At 40.2% G+C, this 20,024-nt stretch overlaps 1 protein-coding gene across 1 annotated transcript; it reads right to left on the reverse strand.

The window, feature by feature from the left end:
- Window positions 1-6,696: 6,696 nt before the first annotated feature.
- On the reverse strand, window positions 6,697-17,786 carry SNRNP27 (small nuclear ribonucleoprotein U4/U6.U5 subunit 27). The gene is made up of 6 exons (XM_059407775.1): window positions 17,699-17,786; window positions 16,561-16,681; window positions 15,615-15,727; window positions 13,685-13,764; window positions 8,628-8,692; window positions 6,697-7,628 (listed from the first exon to the last, which is right to left on the reverse strand). Exons 1-6 carry the CDS (start codon window positions 17,730-17,732, stop codon window positions 7,574-7,576), a joined length of 468 nt encoding a protein of 155 aa, XP_059263758.1. The 5' UTR covers window positions 17,733-17,786; the 3' UTR covers window positions 6,697-7,573.
- Window positions 17,787-20,024: the final 2,238 nt, after the last annotated feature.

A 20,024-nucleotide genomic window follows, 5' to 3' on the forward strand; every position in this document is an offset into this window, starting at 1 on the left:
AGGGACAGGGAGAAGGAGACTCCCTGCTGAACAAGGAGCCAGATGTGGGACTTGATCCCAGGACCCTAAGTCATGACCTAAGCCAAAGGCAGATGCTTAACCAACTGAGCCACCCAGGTGCCCCCATTTAATAAGCATTTTAAAATTGCAAGTTATTTGTAATACAAATTTGAAAGTCATAATGAAATGAGTACCATCCTACTAAAGTACTAAAACTGATAATAGTAAAAACACTTCATTATCTTAAATTTGGATTTTATATACTTTTATATTTTCTGTGACTTTATCATGAACATTCAACAGATTTCTTTATTCTTTGTCTTTTATCCTCAACTTTTTTTTTAGCCCAGTCTTATTTCAGTACCATATCCTTCCCTTTGAATCAATGTGATTGAAAACCACTATATAAAAAGGGAAGAAAAGGTTGTCAGAAATAGAAAATTAGTATTTTAAATATCAATGGGCTTATTTATTTATTTTTTTGAAGATTCTTAAGTAATATCTGCACCTAACATGGGACTTGAATTTACAACCTTGAGATCAAGAGTTTCATGCTTTTCCAACTGAGCCAGCCAGATGCCCACTAACAGGTTTATCTTAAACCATGGACAAGGGGTGCCTGGGTGGCTCAGTGTGGTTAAGGCCTCTGCCTTCGGCTCAGGTCATGATCCCAGGGGTCCTGGGATGGAGCCCGCATCGGGCTCTCTGCTCAGCAGGGAGCCTGCTTCTTCCTCTCTCTCTGCCTGCCTCTCTGCCAAATAAATAAAATCTTAAAAAAAAAAAATGGACAAAATACTAAGTCATATTACAATCACAGAATTAGATGGAACAATGGATTTTTTTTTATCCCGTGGTGGTGGTGGTCGTGGTGGTGGAAGAAATTATCAATTAGCCAGTACCACCACCTAGGAATTAGTATCATGAATTTTCAAGGGTATTTGGTGCCATCTACTGGAGATCAAGTAGTACAAAACAAAGACTTTGTTTTTCTAGAGATTATTTTACACAAATGTACACAATGTCTACTTAAGATAATCTAAAAGTATAGGTTTTGAAGAAAGAAGTAAAAATCCTAAAACAAAGTATAAATGGTGACCCCGGCACCTCGTCCCTCAAACGCATTATAAAAAGCATTGATCACTAGACACAAATCCAAAAATAAAAAATGGGAATTCCAGAATGTTTGAACCTAAACTTTGTGACCAGGACTTTTAATAAAAAGTTATGCACGAATATGGGTTGTCGAACACTAGTTCACATTTCCAAGCAGGCATCAAGATAAACTAACAGGGACGCCTGGGTGGCTCAGTTGGTTGAGCAGCTGCCTTCGGCTCAGGTCATGATCCCAGCGTCCTGGGATGGAGTCCCACATCAGGCTCCTTGCTCCGCAGGGAGCCTGCTTCTCCCTCTGACTCTGCCTTCCACTCTGTCTGCCTGTGCTCGCTCACGCTCTCTCTCTGACAAATAAATAAATAAAATCTTTAAAAAAAAAGATAAACTAACGGACTTGGGAAAGAAAGAAAATGCTGAAAATGGGGAAGCATAAACACAGAAGGTATTATACTTGTTAGATAATCTTAACTGCATCTTTTAAAAGGCTAAGTAAGACCCAGCTTCCTTCCCTTGAGCGGCTTATGTTCCAGGATCGCATAGAATACTATGTAAACGCTAATGCCAAATGGCAGGTTCATTAAATGTTATGGTAATTGTGATAGAGATGCCTCTTCAGCGAATCCCTCAGAGTGGCAGGAAGATTACTGTTGTATTAAAATCCTTAAATATCTAAAAAGTTCCAAACTTTTGGGAGTTTGGGAAAGGGAATTTAAAAACCCTACTTGTAACTGAGCTTAGGACCTAATCACTACGATATTAAAATAAATTTTGTTTTTTATGTTTCTGAGGAACTGATTTTATTCTTTGAAGTATAAAAATGAATGAAATTTGCTATGTCCATAATATGAACATAATATGTACATAATATGAACCCCTTCTTTGTGGCTACTTTGGATGCTCTGATATCATATTATGAGATGATCTAATATCATGATACAAGCTTTAAAAACCTTTACTGCTTTCCAAAAATTAGTTACTCCATGAATATTTGTGACTTTAAAAACAGAGTAATATCTTAACAAAGTGGTAGTACATTTTACAAAACACTGTGGTAGCAGTTGAAAAAAGCAGAGGTGTATATATATTGGCATGGAAAGATCTCCAAGGCGGTGTTGAGTAAATAGGCTGTAAAATGTTCCTATAGCATATTATTTATGGGGAAAAAAAAAAAAAAAAAGAACCCAAACTATGTACTTTCCTCCTTTGCAACTTTGTTACATATACAAGTATATAGTCAAAGGTCTGGAAGGATACACTGCAGAGGGGCAACAGGACCAGGACTGTTCAAAAGGGGTTTAGCTTTGTCTTAAAGTTTTAAAATTTTTACAGGAAAAAAATGTGTCCACTTATGACTTGGGTAACTAAAGGTTAACATAAAGATCAAAGGAAGTGGTTAAATGAAAAAAAGGTTACTGAACTATTTTCATGGATTGAGCAGATATTTTTGGGTGTTTTACTCTGTGCCAAGCACTATGTGGTGCTGGGGCTACAGCAGCAAACAAGACAGAAGCCCTGATTCTCAGAGCTGGATGTCTGGTGTTTAAGAACCAGACTGTAATAAATGAATACAGTATGTCAAGCAGTGATAACTGCTACTAGGAAAAGGAAACTTCGCAGAACATATGAAGAAACTGGAAGCTTCACATATGCTGGTGGGAATGTAAAATAGTGCAGCTGCTTTTGAAAACAGTTTGACAGTGCCTCAAAAAGTCAAACATTAATATATGAGCCAACAATTCCACTCCTAGTTATACACCCAAAAGAACTGAAAATATGTTCATACAAAACTCTGTGTACTAATGTTCAAAGCATCACTACTTATAAAAGCCAGAAAGTGAAGTACAAATGCCCATCAACTGATGAATTGTAAAAATGTGGTAGATTCACAGACTATTAATTGACTTTAAAAAGGAATGAAGTAATGACACATGCTACAATGGGAACAAACCTTGAAAACATGTTAAGTGAAAGAAACCAGATATAAAAGGCCAAATACTATATGATTCAATTTATATGAAATGTACAGAAGAGGCACATCTTTAAGATTTTATTTATTTACTGGAGAGAGAGTGAGAGAGCATGAGAGGGGAGAGGGTCAGAGGTAGAAGCAGACTACTTGCTGAGCAGGGAGCCTGATGCGGGACTTGATCCCGGGACTCCAGGATCATGACCCAAGGCAAAGGCAGTTGCCCAAACTGAGCCACCCAGGTGCCCGTTTTGGGTGCCAGAGGCACATTTTTAGAGACAAAATGTACATTAGTGGTTTCAGGGGTGGTGGGAATGAGGGTGGCGGGGAAGGATGAAGAGCGACTGTTAATTGGGTATGGGATCTCTTTGGGGTGAAGAAAATATTTTGTAATTAGACAGTGATGATACATAGAATATACTAGGGACGCCTGGGTGGCTCAAGTCATAGTCCCCTATGTTGGGCTCCCTGCTCAGTGGCTCAGTGGGGATCCTGTTCTCCTCTCCCTCAATCCCTCCTCCTGCTTGTGCTCTCTCTCAAGTAAATAAAATCTTAAAAAACACAAAAAAACCCCCAAACCCTGAATATGCTAAAACCCACTGAAATGATACCACTGTAAAAGGGTGAATTTTTTGGTGTGTGAATTTCTCCTCAATTTTTAAAAATGTTAAAGTAAGTAAAACAGGGTAAAGGAATAGAGAGGGAAGCAGGGTTGCTGTTTTAGATAGGATGGTCAGGAATGATCTTATTTTGGGCAAAGACATAAAGCCACCCCTGCAAATCAGGGTGGAAGTTGGGGAGCAGAAAGGAACATTCCAGGAGGAAGAGCAAGTGGAAAGACTCTGAGTTACAGTCACACATGTTCTCAAGGAACAGCAAGGTCAGGAGCTTGGTTAAAGGAAGCAGCAAGGAGGTAAGACTGTGGGAACCCAGGGTTCAGACTATATAGGGTTGTACACTGCAGTAAGGACTGGATTTTATTATTTAAGAAGATTTATTTATTTATTTTAGTGAGAGACAGAGAGCAAGAGCAAGTGAGAGTGAGTGTATGGGGTGGGGGGAGGTGGGGTAGGCATGACAGAGGGAGAGGAGAGAATCCCAAGCAGACTCTGCAGCATGGAACCTGACACTGGGCTTGGTCTCATGACACTGAGATCATGAATTGAGTTGAAATCATGGCCTGATGCACATTTTAAAAGGTTTGCCTCTGCTGCTTCAAGAGAAGCTATTGCAGTAATCCAAGCAAGAGAGATAACTTATGTTAGTCTAGATGGTAGGTGGTCAGATTCAATGTCTATCAAATCACCATGATGTATACTTTAAATAACTTAAAGTTTTGTATGTCAATTATACCTCAGTAAATCTGGGGGAAAAAAGCAACAGTTGAATGCAAAATATACTGAGGTTAGAGCCAAAAAGTTTGCTAATGAATGTGGGGTATGTGCACAAATGTGGTCAGAAATAGGCCTTCTTGTGGATAATTTATTTTTATTTTATTTTATTTTTTTTTAAAGATTTTATTTATTTATCAGAGAGAGAGAGGGGCAGAGAGCGAGCACAGGCAGGCAGAATGGCAGGCAGAAGCAGAGGGAGAAGCAGGCTCCCTGCTGAGCAAGGAGCCCGATGTGGGACTCGATCCCAGGACGCTGGGATCATGACCTGAGCCGAAGGCAGCTGCTTAACCAACTGAGCCACCCAGGCGTCCCTCTTGTGGATAATTTAAAGACAAACAGCTCAGGTGGCAAAACTCCAAGCAAAATAATCTAACTACCTGGGGGAAGGAACATTCCTGCAATGGGTATTACAAACTGTGCAACTGATGTAGCGTAAATTCTAGTATTTCCTGCTTTTATGGTTTGAAGAGCCTCAGCTTTCTCATCTGGGAAATGGAAATAGCAGTACCTGCTCTATCTCTTACGGATTAAATAAATAAATAAAATAAACCAAGGTGCTCTGTGCACTGTATTATGCAGTGCAGTCACACTACTATTATTTTCTTTGCAGGAAATGAATTTGCCAGGAAAATTTTTAAAGAACTACAACAGGTGATCAAATCTTAGATGTAATAATGATTTATAATCCAGCTAAAAATGCTTGTAAAATTATTTACATACAAGGATGGTGATCATAGAATCCTTTTTTAAAGGTTTTTTTTAAAAAGTAATCTCTATACCTAATATGGGGCTCTAACTCGTAACCCTGAGTCACATGCTCCACTGAATGAGCCAGCCAAGTGCCCCCAAATTTTTAAAAACAGCGAAAGACTTATATGGGTGCCCATCAATAGGGACTACTATAGTCCGTCCTATAATGAGCTGTGACTGCTGCCCTTAATAAACAGAGGCAATGTTACATGCACTGGTAAGAAACAATCCTGGGGCGCCTGGGTGGATCAGGTGGTTAAGTGCCAGACTCTTGATCTCAGTTCGGGTCTTGATCTCAGGGCTGTGAGTTCAAGCCTGCATTAGGCTCTATGCTAGACAGGAAGCCCACTTAAATAAAAGATAAAAGAAATAATTTTAGGAGGTACTAGTAAATTAAAAAAGGACAGGTGCAGAATAGTGTGTAGAGTCTGCTTATATTTGAATAACAAAGATATGTACACATATACGTTTGTGTATATATGGAATATCTCTAAAAGGATACACAATTAGCTCTTCCCTATATACCCTTTGTTCTGTCTGAATTGTGTTCCATGTGTTTATATTACTTACTCAAAAATAAAGTAAAATAAAATCTAACTACAGAACCTCAAATATCAGCAAGGTATGAAACAGAATGGGGGGGCGCCTGGGTGGCTCAGTGGGTTAAGCCGCTGCCTTCGGCTCAGGTCATGATCTCGGGGTCCTGAGATCGAGTCCCGCATCGGGCTCTCTGCTCAGCAGGGAGCCTGCTTCCCTCTCTCTCTCTCTCTGCCTGCCTCTCCATCTACTTGTGATTTCTCTCTGTCAAATAAATAAATAAAATCTTAAAAAAAAAAAAAAAAAAGAAACAGAATGGGTAGTGGTTGTTATCTTTGGTATAAAAAGGGTTCCCCTCAACTAAGAAAAAGAAAAGCTTGCCAAAAGAAGCAGCTCCAAAGGGCACACGGGTGGCTCAGTGGGTTAAACCGCTGCCTTCGGCTCAGGTCATAATCTCATGGTCCTAGGATCGAGTCCCGTATTGGGCTTTCTGCTCAGCAGGGAGCCTGCTTCCCTCTTTTTCTCTTCTTGCCTCTCTGCCTACTTGTGATCTCTGTCAAACAAATTTTTTAAAAAATCTTTAAGAAAAAAAAAAAAAAAAAGAAGTGACTCCAAGACTTGGAATAAGCATTTAAGCATTTCACACGAATGTATATATATATGTGTGTGTGTGTGTGTGTGTGTGTGTGTGTGACCAACATTTTAAATGTTCATCCTCCTTAGAAACTGAACAAATTAAAACCAAATACTATTTTACCAGATTGGAAATTTAAAAAGTATTACACCTGACACCGGTGCCCACATATGAAAATCGGAATGCTTATGCTTTACTGGTGAGAGATGGCTGTTACCTTTCTAGCCATACATATATCAAAAGCCAGCAATGCCACATCTAAGAATGGAACCTAAGGAAATAATGCAACAAGTACAAAAAGATGTATGTAACAGGAATACTACTCACAGTTTTAATTAAAACAGCAAGTCATGGGAGGGAAGCCAATGTTTGCTCATAAAATCAGTTAATAAATTATGGTACAACCAAGTAGCTAAATTTAACTAAAAGTTAAGTTTCTAAATAACACATAAGTAATAAAAACTGTTCACAGTACATGGGAGAAAAAAGATCAGCAAAGGAGAACAGCATATAAATTCTGATATAACGGGTAGGGACAATAAATATATACCATAGGAGGCTGGAAAGATATATACCAAAATATTGTTTCTGGGGATAGATATAGGTGATTTTGGGCTCTTCTTTTTGCTTTTTGGTTTCTCCCAAGTTTTTATATAATAAGCATATATGGTTTTTAAAATGGGAAAAACAATAAATGGAGGAAATAATTGGGGCAAAAAACCCCCCCCGTTATTTCTAAGTTACTAATGAAATCTAAATCTATGTAGCGGAAGAAAACTGTGTAGGGGGAAAATTTTATACAGCAATACAAATATTTATCAAATACAAAAGGGTAGAAATATTGCTTTATTTGAGAAACTTACATCCAAATTACTTTTATGTGTTTAAAAAAGTCCTAACGTGCACTCAAGAAAACATATACAGATTCCACAATAATAAGAACAAAAAAATGGGGCTGACTGCCCCAAATGATATTTCCTAAAAGAAAAAAATGCAGTATTTAACTTTCCTTTTTGTGAGTCAGGGTATGTGAACTGCATACATCATAAATAAAAATTTTCTTACTTTACAAGGAGGAAGGACTGTGATCCTGTTTTTTATGCATATTAAATATGAAATACAAAATCCACTCTTCTGAACAAGGTAAAGGAAAAAAATTATTCTTTATCATTTCGGTTTTCATGCAATGAAATCCAAAGGTCTGTTGAATCCGCCTTTTCGATTCATGTATTGCCTATGATGAGAAGAGAAAACTCATTGTGTATTAAAAAAAATTCTGGACTCCTCTTATAAAAAAAAATAATATAAATCATCTTTAAATTGGCAAAGTCTAGGGCAAAAAAGTACTCATGGTTATTTAATGCACATTAAGGATATTATGTCATTTTCAAAATAACCTAAAGCCTTTCAGATTTCTTTAAAATCCAAAGAGAAGGATAGAAATAATACTTCCAAAATTATTTGGAAAGGTTCTACAGACTTTAAAAAAAAAAAAAAAAGGTTTAAAATCCTTATTTATAGGTATAATAAGGAAATAGAGAAGAGCTCTAAAATAGGTACCCATCATGTAAATCTGATTGCATATTGTACTAGTTCTCCTCATTAAGACTTTCTTTGAAAATAATTTTACAAAGGGCCGTTAATGATGATTCCTGTCCTAACCTTAACTCACAGCATTCTTAGATCACATTATACATATTCTAAGCTAATTGGAATACTAATCTTTTATCATTGGTAAAGGCTGAGAGAAAGGCATTTGAAGATGTCATTATGAATTCAGTGAAATTTCAGGTATGGATTGTTTATTTCTGTACTACTGATAAAATATGCCTTAATATACTTAATATACTCAACAGAAAAATACTTTTGTAGCTGAAATCCTTACACAATCATTCTAGGTTAATAATTCAGGCGGGATCCAATTTAAATCTGTAAATGTAGTAAAATTAAAGCCCAAAGACTTGAGAATATGATGTTTTGAAAAAAGAACAATGCTGAGTTTTAAAAAATTTAAGCCAACAGTCTTCTCTGTAATAGAACTAATACTCTGTAATTAGTTCACATGTAAATTGGAAATTATTCTAACACACCAGAATATAAGCAAAGATCAAAACAAGGAACTATATGGAAACTGCTACATTTCCTACAAACACAACTATCTCATAAATAAATTCTTTCCCAAGTACCTAATTTTTATGATTAGTTCAAACATAGTCATGGGAGCTAAGCATACCTGTACTTCCTCTTCTGAGACACATTTATGGCATAGGCATTTACAGAACCATCCACCTTTTTCCCCTAGAGAAAAGCAATAAACAAATATAAAAAATGGGAAGGATATATTAAATGCCCCAAAGAGCTGGATCCTATAAACATACTCAAATGGCAAAATTCATTTAAGAATGGTGAAGCCCAATGAGAGAATTTTCAGATACTGATGATATTCCAAGAACTCCCATGTATTAAAACTCTGTTCCCATTTTTACAGTCACACATAATCTAACATATTCAAATATCCAAGCCAACAAACATTCATGGTATATATATATATATTTCTATGCAAGGCATACAGAGAAATAGGTTCTTAACCTTTTTTGGTCCAAGAATTCTTTGAAACCAAATACCACTTATGGATATTTTCCCTAGGAAAATTTAACTTGTAACCTTAGCTCACAGCTCAAATCAGAGCTGGAACAGTCACCATTCATTCAGATCTCCTTTCTTGCACAGGCCTTGAAATTTTGATTTTTCAATCAAGAATCAGAATACAGGGGTGCCCAGGTGGCTCAGTCGATTGACTAAACATACAACTCTTGGTTTTGGCTCAGGTCATGATCTCAGGGTCATGAGATAGCCACACTCGGCTGAGGGTCTACTTGGGATTCTCTCCCTCGCCCTGTGCCCCTCTCCCTACGTCCCCTCTCTAAAATAAATAAATAAATAAATAAATCTTTAAAAAACCCAGAATGCAGAATAACAGGTGTTAATGTTAAGTGTCACTTTTATCTTAGCCCTTCTTATGTGGCATCTACCTTCTTTTTCACTAACTCCTTTATGGGTCTTTTGATCTGGCCAAGTTAACTCATCATTTGCTGTTTCTCATGTCTAAACTGCCTTCTCTGGGGTGCCTGGGTGGCTCAGTGGGTTAAAGCCTCTGCCTTCGGCTCAGGACATGATCCCAGGGTCCTGGGATCGAGCCCCGCATTGGGCTCTCTGCTAGGCAGGGAGCCTGCTTCCCTTCCTCTCTCTCTCTCTCTGCCTGCCTCTCTGCCTACTTGTGATCTCTGTCTGTCAAATAAATGGATAAAATCTTTAAAAAAAAAAAATAAAAAAATAAACTGCCTTCTCAACCGTCATCCAAGAACCGCAACCATCTAGTTCTTATCCATCATTCAAGGGCCAATTCCAGTGGTTCAGCTGACAGAAAGCACCCTCTACCCTTCCCCAGGCTGTTAACTGTGCTTCCCTCATTAATACCTTCCATTTTCTACCTTCCATTTTCATGATGTATATACATGTTACTTTCTCTGAGACTGAAAGCTTCTTGATGGAGAGATACGGATATCAGTTACCTTTGCATTCTCACACCCTAGGCCACTGAACTTGCAGTGCTCAGAAAATGACTGTTAAATATATGAACACCAGAAATCAATGCCATCTCTTTCATACACATGTGACCTCCAATTCCCTCCCTCCCTCCCCCCCCATTACTCATGGGAGTATCCCCTATCTGCATAGCACACTTACTAGGTATCTCTGTTAGGATAAAAAAAGAATTCTTTTCCACTGCCCTAAAGGAATGCACAGGTCGGGTATATATTTGAGGTGGAGCTAAAGTAAATGCACTTGGGGCTCAGTTGATCAAGTGTCTGACTCTTGATGTCGGCTCAGGTCATGATCTGGGGGTGGTGGGATTGAGCCCTGTGTCAGGCTTCACACTCAGTGGAGGTTCTGTTGGAGATTCTCTCTCTCCTTTTGCCACTTTCCTGCTTGCACTCTCTTCAAAACTGAATAAATAAATCTTAAAAAATAATAAATACATGTATTTGGTCTTACTTTTCTATTCCTGTTTTCACTATATTCTTGGGAGGGTGCGGAGAGTACAATACTGGGTAAATTACTTGAGGTGTATAATTTTACCTTCCCAAAAAGAGAAAGCAGGCATGATTTCAAAAGACTGGCTTAGAAAAGAAAGTAATGATTCTAACTATTTTATTAAGTTCAATTCCTAAAGGATTATCGGTTTTTGAAAACTATTTGAAGAGTTGTACATTATTAGCGTGTTTTGATTTACATGCTGAAATAGAAAATTACCCATTAACAAACATAACCGAACTCTGAAACATTCTAGAATGTGAAAATTTAAGGGAAAGTAAGTGACCACACTGGTACATGAAAAAGTAGCACAGACCTATGATGAAATATCACAAGATACACCATTACTGAAAGGCAAATGAACAGAGAAGCTTTACAACTGATAGCCGTGAAACTAACTGCATATCAACTAGATTAACATCCTTGTAGATGTCCTTAAGGAAACAAATGACATCATTTGTTCTCATGGTAAGCCTTTATTTTTATGGGATGTATGAATTCTCACCTATTTTTTTCTTTTATTGAAGATTATTTATTTATTTATTTGACAGACAGAGACAGGCAAAGAGAGGAAGGGAAGAGCAGAGCACCTGATGTGGGGCTCGATTCTAAGACCCTGGGATCATGTCCTGAGCCAAAGGCAGAGGCTTTAACCCACTGAGCCACCCAGGCGCCCCTATTTTTTTCTTTTATAAATAAACACCTTCAGCACAGACTACATTTAAAAGTATGGCTCCAGGGTCATGATCCCACAGTCCTGGGATTGAGGCCCATGGGGGGCTCCCTGCTCAGCTGAGAGCCTGCTCCTCCCTCTGCTCCTCCCCACGGCTCATGCTCTCTCTCTCTCAAATAAATAAATAAAATCTTTAAAAAAATAAAAAAAGTATGGTTCCAGTTTCACATCTGATTCTCAGAATTTCAAACTTAACATCAAACAATAGAAACCTCTGCTCCAGCCCCAGCCCCCCAAAAATAATTCTGATAGATTCCCCTCCCTATTCTTCTAACAACAGCAAAATTACAGTTGCTTTACTTTGGAGATATTTTTGTTCACTCAGTGTACACATTAATAAACCATTTCACTTATAAACTACTCTTTGGCAAAACAAATAAGGATTTGGTGTACTCAAGGAAAAAAAACAGATACATAAACTGCATTAAATTCCAAAATGGGGAATAACCATTTGTGAGAACAAGAGCTCCTAATTTTCTTACCTCAAAACAGTCATGCCTGGGTATTCCTCTTAGGTTATATATACAATGTCATTTTAAAAACTTATGAGCTCTAGGGGCACTTGGGTGACTCATTAGGTTAAGCCTCTGCCTTTGGCTCAGGTCATGGTCCCAGAGTTCTGGGATCAAGCCCCAAATCAGGCTCTCTGCTCGGCAGGGAGCCGGCTTCCCCTTCTCTCTGCCTACCTACCTCTCTGCCTACTTGCAATTTCTGTCAAATAAATAAAATCTTAAAAATAAAAACTGAAAAAAAAAAATGTGAGCTCTACACAATCACAACCATTAGTGAGAAACTTTTACAGATTCTGAGATTATCCCAATCCATTCACAAGATTTGGATTATTTTTGACATTTTTTTCTTAAGAACCTATTTCCATTTACAAAACTAAATGGACTTAAAATTCTAGAGAATGTTTTTAAATTATATTCTCAAAGAAAATATATATTCCTTCCACACATACTCTCTATTCTTACTAGCTTCTTCTCTCTCCTCTCCTCTTTCCACATCCTCTATCTCCCCTCCCCCCATTTCTCTTTCTTTCCCATCTCCCTATCTCTTTCTACGCTTTACCCCACCCCCAACCTATAATCCCTTCTCTTCATCATCATCTTCAAAAACCCTCCCTCTTTTTCCTCCCCCAGTTCCTTATTCTCTTCAGTATTATGATCAAGGTTAGCAAATTTCCTAGTGATTGGAAAATCACTTTCCAATTCTCCCCTCTTCTGAGCTTTGAGATATATATACAGCTACCCAATGTCATCTTCCTCTGCAGCTGAATTTCATTCTTGTTTAACAGCATTTCTCTGTCCTAGAACCCTTTCTTGGTTAATCCCATTTCCTAGTGTTTCAGCCTGTCACTTTGGAGTCCTCAAAGACTACTCACTCCCACCACCACCACCAAATCTGGCTCCTGAGTAGATTCAATATTCAGGCCTCAGTTCAGGCCTTCATCATCTTTCATTTGCATGACCCAGCAGTTCTCCTTGCCTCCAACCTAACCTGTCTCCTATCTGTCCTCCAAGTTGTCCTGGCTCATCTTTCTTTCTTTTTATTTTTTTTAAGACTTTATTTATTTATTTGACAGAGAGGGATCACAAGTAAGCAGAGAAGCAGGCAGAGGGAGAGGGAGAAGCAGACTCCCTGCCGAGCAGAGAGCCCGATGCGGGGCTTGATCCCAGGACCCTGAGATCGTGACCTGAGCTGAAAGCAGAGGCTTAACCCACTGAGTCACTCAGGTGCCCCCTGGCCCATCTTTCTAAATGCACACATCATTGCTTCTGTTCCTCAGCACCTAAAGAATCAACTCTAAGTTTCTTAGCATGGCTGAGAGTATCAAAAGCTTCCACAATTTGCTCCCTATCCCACTTTCTTTCTTTCTTTTTTTTTTTTAAGATTTTATTTATTTATTATCAGACAGAGATCACAAGTAGTCAGAGAAGCAGGCAGAGAGAGAGAAAGGAGGGAGCAGGCTCCCCGCTGAGCAGAGAGCCTGATGCGGGGCTTGATCCCAGGACCCTGGGATCATGACCCGAGCCAAAAGTAGAGGCTTAACCCACTGAGCCACCCAGGCGCCCCCCCCATCCCACTTTCTAACCTCATTCCTAGCCCATCAGCACCTCTTACTAGTCACTGAATTTGAAATTCCCACAACACACTATGCTCCTTCATGCCTACATACATTCTCATGAGCTCTTCCCTCTATTCAAATGATCTTCCTCCTCTTCATCTGATCACCCTGAAGATAAACATCAGGCAAACACTCCCCAAATTCTAATGGCAGCTTAGTGCTTCCTTCTCTATGCTCTCAATGCTCTTCACACAGATACTTCATGTCTTCTAAAGGAAAAAACTTGAGTGAATGGAAGAAATTATGAGCAACAGTAAAATAATATGGAAATTTGTGGCAGTATGAACGGATTAATTCAAATTGGAATGTTTAACTGGCTACATGTTTTACTTACTTTTGTGGAGTCAAAAGAGGCAAATCCCATTAATTTCATCATTTCTATTTCTTCCTCTGTTTTGCCCTCTAAGTCCTCCTCTGCAAAAAAATAACACAAAAATAAAATTTTTTTTTAACTCCTATCACTTTATATATAGACATCCCACCTTCCCGAAGTTTATGGTATACCACTTTGCTTTTAGAAAAGACCTACATTAGGGGCACCTGAGTGGCTTAGTCAGTTTTAGTCAGTTAAGCATCCAGTTCGTGGTTTTGGCTCAGGTCATGATCTTGCAGTTGTACGATCGAGCACCATGTCGGGCTCTGCGTTCAGTGTGAAGTCTGCTTCAGATTCTTTCTCCCTTTCCCCTCCCTGCTTGTGCTTGCTTGCACACACACAACTCTCTAAAATAAATACTTTAAAAGAAAAAAAAAAAAGACCTATGTTAGTACGTTTTTTTGCTAACCAAAAGAAATGTGAAGAGGATTTTTTTTTTTTAAGATTATTTATTTATTTATTTGACAGAGAGAAATCACAAGTAGATGGAGAGGCAGGCAGAGAGAGAGAGAGAGAGAGGGAAGCAGGCTCCCTGCTGAGCAGAGAGCCCGATGCGAGACTCGATCCCAGGACCCTGAGATCATGACCTGAGCCGAAGGCAGCAGCTTAACCCACTGAGCCACCCAGGCGCCCCAAGAGGATTTTTATTTTTAAGAAAAAAGCAATTACTGTACTAATGTAGGTCTTTTTTGTTTTTTCTTTAAAGATTTTATTTATTAATTTGACAGAGAGAGACACAGCAAGACAGGGAACACAAGCAGGGGGAGTGGGAAAGGGAAAAGCAAGGAGCCAGATGCAGGGCTCGATCCCAGGACCCTGGGATCATGAGCTGAGGCGAAAGCAGCCGCTTAACAACTGAGTCAACCAGGCGCCCCCTAATGTAGGTCTTTTGTAAAAGCAAAGTGGTGTACCACAAACTTTCAAAAAGCATGACTCTTTGCTTTATGCCATTTTAGCTTAGGAAAGGTTTCATAGGAAAGTTCAACTTTTGTACCCAGGGGTAGGGGCCAATGACATGGGACATGACCTGTATAAAAAGGGTGGTGGCAACAGATTAACAGTTATTTCAAGGTGCTTGGGTGGCTCAGTTGGTTAAGCTTCTGCCTTCAGCTCAGGTCATGGCCTGGCAGGGTTCCCTGCTAGGCGGGGAGTCTGCTTCTGCCTCTCCCCTGTCTCTCCTCTCTGCTCATATTCTTGCTTGTCCCCCCCCCCCCCACTCTCTCTCTCTCAAAAATTACATAATATCTTTAAAAAAAAAGTTATTCCACCTCAGCAGCAGAGAACACACAAAAAATTAGCTAAAGACCTGGAAATTGGAAAAAAATTCCTCCTCAGTTTGGACACAGTGTAACTTAAGATGCCCAGAGGAAATATGCTCTCCATCCTCCATCAGAAGAGAATGCTTAAAAAAGGACATGCTTGGAGCGCCTGGGTGGCTCAGTGGGTTAAGGCCTCTGCCTTTGGCTCAGGTCATGGTGCCAGGGTCATGGGATAGAGCCCTGCATTGGGCTCTCTGCTCAGCAGGGAGCCTGCTTCCTCTGTCAAATAAATGAATAAAATATTTCAAAAAAAAAAAAAAAAAAAAAAAAAAAGGACATGCTTGGAGCCTTTGGGCAGGACCACTTTTAATGTCAGATACAACGCTACTTTTGAAGGTACTTCCAAAATAGAATATTCTCATTTTTAACTGTCCTTCTTATATCAAGAGCACCACAGAAAACCAGTAACTCACTAAGGTACAATAATAACAAAATCTCAATACCATATGCAATGAGCACTAAAAAAACTAATACTTAAATGTCCCCAAATTATGCTTTTATAATTTTATCATGACTAAAGTTATATGAATACAGCTGTGTTTTTCCTACAGTTATTTATCTAATAACATTACCAGTAATCTGGCGTTCTTTGCTCTTTGTTTCTTTTGTTTCTTTCTTTTCCTCATCTCTTCTTTCTTTCAGTCGAGAAGGGGAAGGAGATGTGGATCTATGTCGTCTTGGGGACCTAATATTCAATAAGTAAAGATATCAGAAGCAGAGATATAACTGATGACTAGTGTTGACTGGCAAACATGTACATGAGCTCCAAAAAGGTAAAGGCTGAACAAAAGCCAGGTTCCGAGAATTCCATTCCCCATAGCAGAACAAGGAAGAAGGTTCTGCCTAGGCCCTCACTGTTAACAAAAAGCCAAAAGTGTAATTTATTGCTTTAATCATCAGTCTCAGTGCAGCCAGGGCTGAAAAAATTTTCTATAAGGCAGAAAAATAAGTTTCCAACAATTACAAACACACAAAAAAGTTGACTTAAACAGCAATTGATACTTAAGAATCAACAGTCCATTTCTAAGGTTCTTTCAAGATGTCACATTCTTGTTTATATATTTGAGTAAACCATCATCACCAAAAAGTTAGTAAAAACGAAACAGGGACACCTGGCTGGTTCAGTCCGTGGAACATGCGACTCCTGATCTCAGGACTGCGAGTTGGTGCCCACACTGGGTATAGAGATTACTTATAAAAATGAAATCTTAAACAAAACCAAAGAAATCCTAAAACCAAAAAACCCCAAAATACAAAACCTTTACTTCCTACTCCTGCCAAGCACCACGCTAGTGTTTTTCATGTATTATTTCTCACTGCCTCCTCAAGGCAACTCTATGGCATAGTGTGTGATTAACCCCGTCTTACCAATGTAAATGTTCAGTTTAAAATAAGGTGGGCTTAAGTTCCCCTCATTTCATCAAACTGTAAATTCCGTGTACGTGATAAAAACAAAACTAAGGGTAGCGACTAGTTTCTTTGGGGCTGGTACAACTTCTGGGTTGTTTCTGCACTCACCTGGAGCGTCTTCTGTGTGGGGATCGAGAGCGGCTCCTTCGCCGATCTCTCTCCCGGGACCGGGACCTTTCTCGGCGCCTGCGTTCTCGCTCACGGGACGTGGACCGGGACCGCCTGCGCTCTAACACAAACACACAAAATCTTTTTTGCAGAGGCAAAACATTACTTCAAATTTCTAGAGCAGCGCCGTCCGATGGAAATATAATGCCAGCCATTTCTAGGAGTCACATTGAAAAAATTAAAAGACACAGGTAGCATTAATTTTAATCTTGTTATTTGACCCAATATATCCCAACTATTCTCATTTCGCCATGTACGCGATATAAAAATTACTGAGATGACTTTTTTTTTTGTGTGTGTGTGTGTTTAATAGGAAATCTGGAGTGTATTCTATACTTAAAAACAGCAGTTCCTAATTCGGACTGAGCACATTTTAAGTGCTCAATAGCAGTATGTGGATCGTGGCCTCATTCAACTTTGGAGTCTTGACTAGTTGAAAGTGATAAAAAACCAACCAGACGAAGAAGAACAGAGGGTCTAAGTGAGATCTCCCGACCGAAGTCCTGTTCTTTACTTCCCACTGCCTTATTTATGGGGGTGGGTGCCAGAAGATATCACGAGATACGCTCCCTGGACGCAAAATTCTAAATATCGCTTTCCCTATTACATAAACTGGGAAGGAAACGAACGATGAGCATTCAAGAACTAGCCATTACCAGACGCTGAGTGTTATGGAATGTGACATTAATTCTCAGGCCAGTTTTTAAGGATAGGTAGTACTACCCCCATGTCTAATTACGGTCATTTGGCCTCAGAAGGGCCGGATGACTTGCACAAAGCCACCCAGAAATTAAGTGAGGGAACCATGGTCTGATTCTCAATCCTTCAAGTATAAACAGGTTATTGTATGAGTCTGACGGAGAGTCCGCGAAACTCTTAACTCAGAGAAGGGAAAACTGCCTTCACACCGGAGGGCTGAAAAGTACAGGGATCAAGTCTTCGTACCCCCCCCCCCCCTTCTCCTCCTCAGGAGAATAAGGCCCCTTTCTCCGCTGCGCTCGTACTTGGGGTGAGAAAAGGGAAGGGGGGCCACGCCTCTGACCAAGGGCCAGACCAGCCAAATTCCTTCTGGACTCACCCCTCCGTGGGGAGCGGCTGCGACTGCGACCCATTCGTAATCTTCCTTTGCCTCACCCTGCCCCGGAAGCGACTGCGCAACAACTTCCGGGAAGATCGGGTACTGAGCTTTTTATCGCCGACTGGAAAACGTAGACACGACTCTGGACAGTTCCGGTTGTAAAGGAGGGAGGCTGGGCTGAGCCCGCCTAGAATCGTGCAGTCTGCCGGACTGCCACGACGTCTGAGCGTGGACGTTGTCACCTGAGACTCTCCAACAAGCGCCATACAAGCTCCATAGCCCAGTTTTTGAGTCCTGCTTGCAGATGCTGCTTGCCACCAGAAACTAAAGCCAGATACCAGAAGCCATAGACTCCAAACAAGACCCCTTGACACAGTTTTCCACCGGTTTGGTTCAGTTCAGCCACGTGCTAACCCTCCCCATAGCCTGCGGCTCACTGACATCTAATTGTAGTAACAGAGAACACAGCTATCAGTGCCATGATAGATCTGACTGCACCCATTTTAAGGGAAGAAAAGATTGGCGCACTCATTCTGAGACGTCTCCTCTCCACACCCCCCACCTCAAAAGCCCCAAGGTCCACTTGCTTACCAGCCCCTTAAGTACCTTAACCCCATAAAACGCTGACCATGAGACCTAATAGGAAAAACGTGCCTATAGAACACGAGCTCCCCTTCTCTATTCTCTAGCTACTGAATAAATTACCTGCTTGCCCTCAAATACTGTTTCGTTATTTGGCAAACGGTATTGAGTAGGAAAAAGAAAGAACAAAACCTTCCATTTTGGTAACAAGATTCTGGTGAGAACAGAGTTATCATCTCTGCTCCTCTAGCCCCGCTTTCCCAGTGGCTTCCCATCTTTGCGTCCATGATGGGCTTTAAAATGTGCTATTGAAGGACATTTGGGTGGCTCAGTTGGTTAAGCGTCTGTCTTGAGTCAGGTCATGCATGATCCCAGGGTCAAGGGATCAAAGCCCACATCGGGCTTGTTGCTCAGCAGGGAACCGGCTTCAGCCTCTGCCTGCTGTTCTCCTTGCTTGTGTTCATTTTCTTGTTCTCTCTCTGACAAATAAAATCTTAAAAATAAATAAATAAATAAATGTGCTACTTGATATTATATAAAGGCCTGGTAAAAGCTGTATATCCTCCACCCTGATACAGTTCTCATTTTCCCATTTTTCTTTCTAGTTCTTGCCCACACCCATAAAATATTTTATACCAAACCAATTCTAGACATACCATACACAAAGTTTATGTCCATACAGGGAAGCGCTAGGATGGATCGGGGGTCAGAAGGAGCAAGGGGAAAACATGGGTGAGAGCCTTTATTGTGGTTTTTGCATGCAGGAATAGCAGAGGTGGGGAAGCCTAAGAGGTTTTGTTTGTTAGAGAGGGAGAGGGAGGGGTGGGGTAGAGGAAGAGGGGGACAGAGAATCTCAAGCAGGCTCCGTGCCCAGCCCTCAGCTGAGTCTGATGCAGGGCTGCATCTCATGGCACTGAGGTTATGACCTGAGCCAAAATCCAGTTGGATGCTTAATTGACTGAGCCACTCAGGCACCCCAAGGTAAGAGATTTAAGAGGTAAGAAAAATTTCAGTGTGCTTTGGGACATAGGGGCTATCCCGAGTTGTTTGGTACCTGGTCCTGGGGTCATTAGAGCAGAGCAGTATTGCCTTGGCTTGTGAAACTTTGATAAAGAAGGTGGTTGCACACCTATATACCAGAGGATTAATCAGTGAAAAAAAACACAAGTCTGCTCCTGAGTAATTTGCAGTCCAGCGAGGGCTACACACACCTAAATAGCGTGCAAGTGCATCTATAGGGTAAGAATTAGATACTGCAGGACAGGTCCCTAACGGTTTCGAGGGGGAGGATTGGCAAGAAGTCTCTATGAGGAAATAATGACCAAACAAGACCTGAAGGAGTAGAAATTAGCCAGGAGAATGGAGTGACATTTGTGGGGAGAGATGGAAGAGATCGTCCAGGTAGAGACTGAATGTGTGAAGACAAGAAGCAAGAAAAAGGAAATGTAGAGGCTGGAGTAGGTTTGTAAACTGGGGTTGTGGTGAAGAGTTATTGTGAGACAAAGGCACCAGGGAGTCTTTGAGGGCTTTCAAGGATGGGAGGGAATCAGATTTGAGTTTATTCAGAGAACTACTGATGTGGATACTTGACTAGAGGGGGGATATAATAGGAGGCTGGTAAAATAATCTAGATTGGAAATTACTGGCATGTTCTAAAATGGTATCCGTAGGTAAGGTGGAAAGTGGCTCTATTTGAGAAATAGTTGCTAAAATGGGAAAAACTTGATGATTTTGGATACAGATG

The sequence above is a fragment of the Mustela nigripes genome, chromosome 7 (assembly GCF_022355385.1).
Source record: "Mustela nigripes isolate SB6536 chromosome 7, MUSNIG.SB6536, whole genome shotgun sequence".
NCBI lineage: Eukaryota > Metazoa > Chordata > Mammalia > Carnivora > Mustelidae > Mustela > Mustela nigripes.

Bases quoted from the DNA above. Each gene is read 5' to 3' on its own strand.
- SNRNP27 (XM_059407775.1), bottom strand. From the start codon at position 17,732: ATGGGTCGCAGTCGCAGCCGCTCCCCACGGAGGG. The intron at 13,765-15,614 runs GTAATGTTATTA...ATTTTTTTGCAG, and splicing joins CAAAGAACGCCAGATTACTG to AGGAGGACTTAGAGGGCAAA. The intron at 8,693-13,684 runs GTAAGTAAAACA...GCTTTTCTCTAG, and splicing joins CCTCTTTTGACTCCACAAAA to GGGAAAAAGGTGGATGGTTC.